At 47.9% G+C, this 3,607-nt stretch overlaps 1 protein-coding gene across 2 annotated transcripts; it reads right to left on the bottom strand.

The window, feature by feature from the left end:
* Positions 1–1,162: 1,162 nt before the first annotated feature.
* On the bottom strand, positions 1,163–3,607 carry LOC118793352 (tubulin alpha-8 chain-like). Of its 2 annotated transcripts, XM_036551497.1 has the most exons (4): positions 3,590–3,607; positions 2,880–3,093; positions 2,300–2,448; positions 1,163–2,140 (listed from the first exon to the last, which is right to left on the bottom strand). In XM_036551497.1, the coding sequence occupies exons 1-4, from the start codon at positions 3,605–3,607 to the stop codon at positions 1,163–1,165; spliced, it is 1,359 nt and encodes a 452-aa protein (XP_036407390.1). The 2 variants fall into 2 exon arrangements, with proteins under 2 accessions (XP_036407390.1, XP_036407389.1); XM_036551496.1 differs by lacking the exon at positions 3,590–3,607 and having other exon boundaries at positions 2,880–3,111.

Below are 3,607 nucleotides of genomic sequence, written 5' to 3'. Positions count from 1 at the left end.
TAAAATGTGCAGGCCGTAAACTGGTGCATGTATGTGCATGTGCATGAGTGTGTGTGTGTGTGCGCGTGCTCACAGTTCCTGTATTCTGTTCTGCGGTTGGGCAGGAAGAGGTGTGATGGAAGCCACAACTCTGGGAAAGAAGCTACTCCTCTGGCTATTGGTGCGAGATCTTATTGCCGTGAACCGTTTGCCGGACCTCAGCGGTTCAAACAGGGAGTGGCCGGGGTGTGTGGTGTCCCTGATGATGCTGCTCGCTTTCTTCCTTAGTCGGCTGGCATAGATGGTGTCCAGTTTCGGGAGCTCCATCCCGACAATGCGCTGGGCCACCTTCACCACATGACGCAGGTCCTTTCGCTTAGCAAATGTGCAGCTGGCATACCACACCATGACGCAGTTAGTCAGGATGCTCTTGATGGTGCTCCTGTAGAAATTTAGCAGCAGTTTCTGTGGGAGCTGGGCCCGTTTCAGCTTCCTGAGGAAGAAGAGCCTTTGTTGGGCCTTTTGGACCAGGTGTGAAGTGTTGGTGGTACATGTCAGCTGTTTTGATACAGTTACTGCAAGGAACTTTAGGCTTTCCACTGCTTCTCCATGTAATCCTTAATTCTGACCTCACCATTGATGCCCTGCAACTTGCTTACTGCAAAGGAAGAGTGACTCAAACAGTATCCTGCAGGGTTGCTGACTGGTCCAACATGCAAGAGACCCCCCTCTCTACCAGTAGTCTCTCTACTGGTATTTGTGTCAAAGCTTTAGCACTCCACACTAGGCCCCCAGAGCACTCAGTAATCAGGACTGTGACTCCACTCAACAGCCCTTTGTATGGTTTTGTCATGGTGTCATACTGTGTCTGATGGAATCCTAAAATGCAGATGAATATGATTTTTCATATGATTTTTCATGGCCCCAAGCTCAGGGGCCATGAAAAGGACAAGGCATTTAATCCCTTCAACACTCCTCAGTAACCATACTGGCATTAAAAGTATGGTAGAAGGTGCCAAAATTGTCACTAAAAGCAAAGCAAAGAATTTAAGCACTTCCCTGCCTATAGCAAACCAAAATGAGGCATTACCTCACTGGAGGTAATGAGGCAAGTTAAGATACGACACTGCAATGACAATGCTCAAACTTTATTTATATAAATAGGATATTTGGTTAACAGGATTTAATATTCATCTTCCTCTTCCTCACAACCCTCTGCAGACTCTGCCCCAACTTCCTCATAATCCTTCTCCAGGGCAGCCATGTCTTCTCTGGCTTCAGTGAACTCTCCCTCCTCCATGCCCTCGCCCACATACCAGTGCACAAAGGCGCGCTTGGCATACATCAGGTCAAACTTGTGGTCGAGGCGGCTCCAGGCTTCAGCAATGGCGGTGGTGTTGCTCAGCATGCACACGGCCCTCTGCACCTTGGCCAGGTCTCCCCCGGGGACGACTGTGGGCGGCTGGTAGTTGATGCCCACCTTGAACCCCGTGGGGCACCAGTCCACAAACTGGATGGAGCGACGCGTCTTGATGTTGGCAATGGCAGCGTTGACATCTTTGGGCACCACATCGCCACGGTACAGCAGGCAGCAGGCCATGTACTTGCCCCTCCGTGGGTCACATTTCACCATCTGGTTGGGAGGTTCGAAGCAGGCGTTGGTGATCTCCGGCACAGAGAGCTGCTCGTGGTATGCTTTCTCTGCCGAGATGATGGGAGAGTAGGTGACCAGGGGGAAGTGGATGCGGGGGTAGGGCACCAGGTTGGTCTGGAACTCGGTGAGGTCAACGTTCAGGGCACCATCAAAGCGGAGGGAGGCGGTGATGGAGGAGACGATCTGGGCAATGAGGCGGTTGAGGTTGGTGTAGGACGGCCTCTCCACATTGAGGTTGCGCATGCAGATGTCGAAGATGGCCTCATTGTCCACCATGAAGGAGCAGTCCGAGTGCTCCAGGGTGGTGTGGGTGGTCAGGATTGAGTTGTAAGGCTCCACCACAGCCGTGGACACCTGGGGTGCTGGGTAGACCGAGAACTCCAGCTTTGACTTCTTCCCATAGTCCACAGACAGGCGCTCCATCAATAAGGAGGTGAAGCCAGAGCCAGTCCCTCCTCCAAAGCTGTGGAAGATGAGGAAGCCCTGGAGCCCTGTGCACTGGTCAGACTGGAAGGAGAATGACCAGTTAGACTAAAGGGTGGAACGGAACACCATGAATTTCTACTCATGTGCAAATCATTCATCTATGATCCAGAATATCCACAAAAAAAAAAAAAAAAAACCCTCAGCATCCAATTCAGAGGACTAAAAGTCACTTGCACTGACCATTTTGCGCATGCGGTCCAGCACAGAGTCAACAATCTCTTTCCCGATGGTATAGTGCCCACGGGCATAGTTATTGGCAGCATCCTCCTTGCCACTGATGAGCTGCTCTGGATGGTACAGCTGGCGGTAATGTCCATTGCGGATTTCATCTGAAGGAAAATATTGCAGAGTTAAGGGATTAAGAGTTATCCAGGACAAAACTGATGGTGCTCATTTCACATGCAATACTGGCCACGAGATCCAGTCCAGGGGCACTGTAGATGACAGTGCCTCAATATGGCTTAGAGATTTTAGTTCAATCTCATTGAACTAGATGATTAACATACAGGATATACACTTTAAACCTCCATCATCTCCAGCTCCTATAGATTCTCATTAGAAGGAATGAGAACCAAATGGCAAAGCAACACCAGGACTGATCAACACTAGTTTAGGGTCATTAGGCAATACACACAGAATCATCTCCAAGGAGTCTGTCCAAACACTAAGGTACAACATGATAAAGACAGGTACACTAGGCATTGGTTATTATTCATCTACCTTTTTGCCCCTTTACTGGACAGGTTACATTGTTACTCACCAACCACAGTTGGCTCCAGATCAATGAACACAGCTCTAGGAACATACTTTCCAGATCCAGTCTCACAGAAAAATGTCCCAAAGGAGGAGTCTGCCTGAAGGTTGCCATTGCTGGTCCCATCAGGCAGGAAGCCATGCTCCAGGCAGTAGAGCTCCCAGCATGCATTTCCCATCTGGACACCTGCTTGTCCAATATGCACAGAGATGCACTCCCTCTGCAGAGAGGGACACATGATTGTTCAAAATATCTATGCTTTCTTATTCTTTGGCTTTATTCAGCGATGCCAAAGAGCCAGTAAGATATGAATATATAAACAGGCTTAATATAGCACTAGTTACTACAAAAACTTAAATTCATTTTAAAATTAGCAAAGGTCTTTGAACCGATACAATGTTAACTTGAACTCACTTGCAATCAGAGCTTCTATACCTTCTCTCCCCACAAGAGGGGGGGACCTAACAATCTGGCTAAATTATTCAACACACGATGGCAACAATACCATTCAACTTCTAATTTACTAATCAAGCTACTACTTTAAAGCCACTCCAAATAGATAGTTCACAGGGCAAATTTCACAAACACTGCAGGAGAAAAATTCAGCTGGAAGCAAATCGAATCAGTATACCCTATATTTAGCCATTTTTGAAAGCAGCAAGAAAAATGGACTCTAAGCATATGAGCTGGAGTTGAAGATGGCATGGATTTTATACCACTGAAAATAAATACAT

Source organism: Megalops cyprinoides, chromosome 18 (genome assembly GCF_013368585.1).
Source record: "Megalops cyprinoides isolate fMegCyp1 chromosome 18, fMegCyp1.pri, whole genome shotgun sequence".
NCBI lineage: Eukaryota > Metazoa > Chordata > Actinopteri > Elopiformes > Megalopidae > Megalops > Megalops cyprinoides.
Note: the sequence above shows the minus strand (reverse complement) of the source record. Positions and strands in the feature narration are given on the sequence as shown.

What these genes read in the sequence shown, in the direction of transcription:
- LOC118793352 (XM_036551497.1), bottom strand. An exon ending in TCTGGAGCCAACTGTGGTTG is followed by an intron (nt 2,449 to 2,879) that starts GTGAGTAACAAT and finishes ATTTTCCTTCAG; the next exon opens with ATGAAATCCGCAATGGACAT. An exon ending in TGGACCGCATGCGCAAAATG is followed by an intron (nt 2,141 to 2,299) that starts GTCAGTGCAAGT and finishes TTCTCCTTCCAG; the next exon opens with TCTGACCAGTGCACAGGGCT.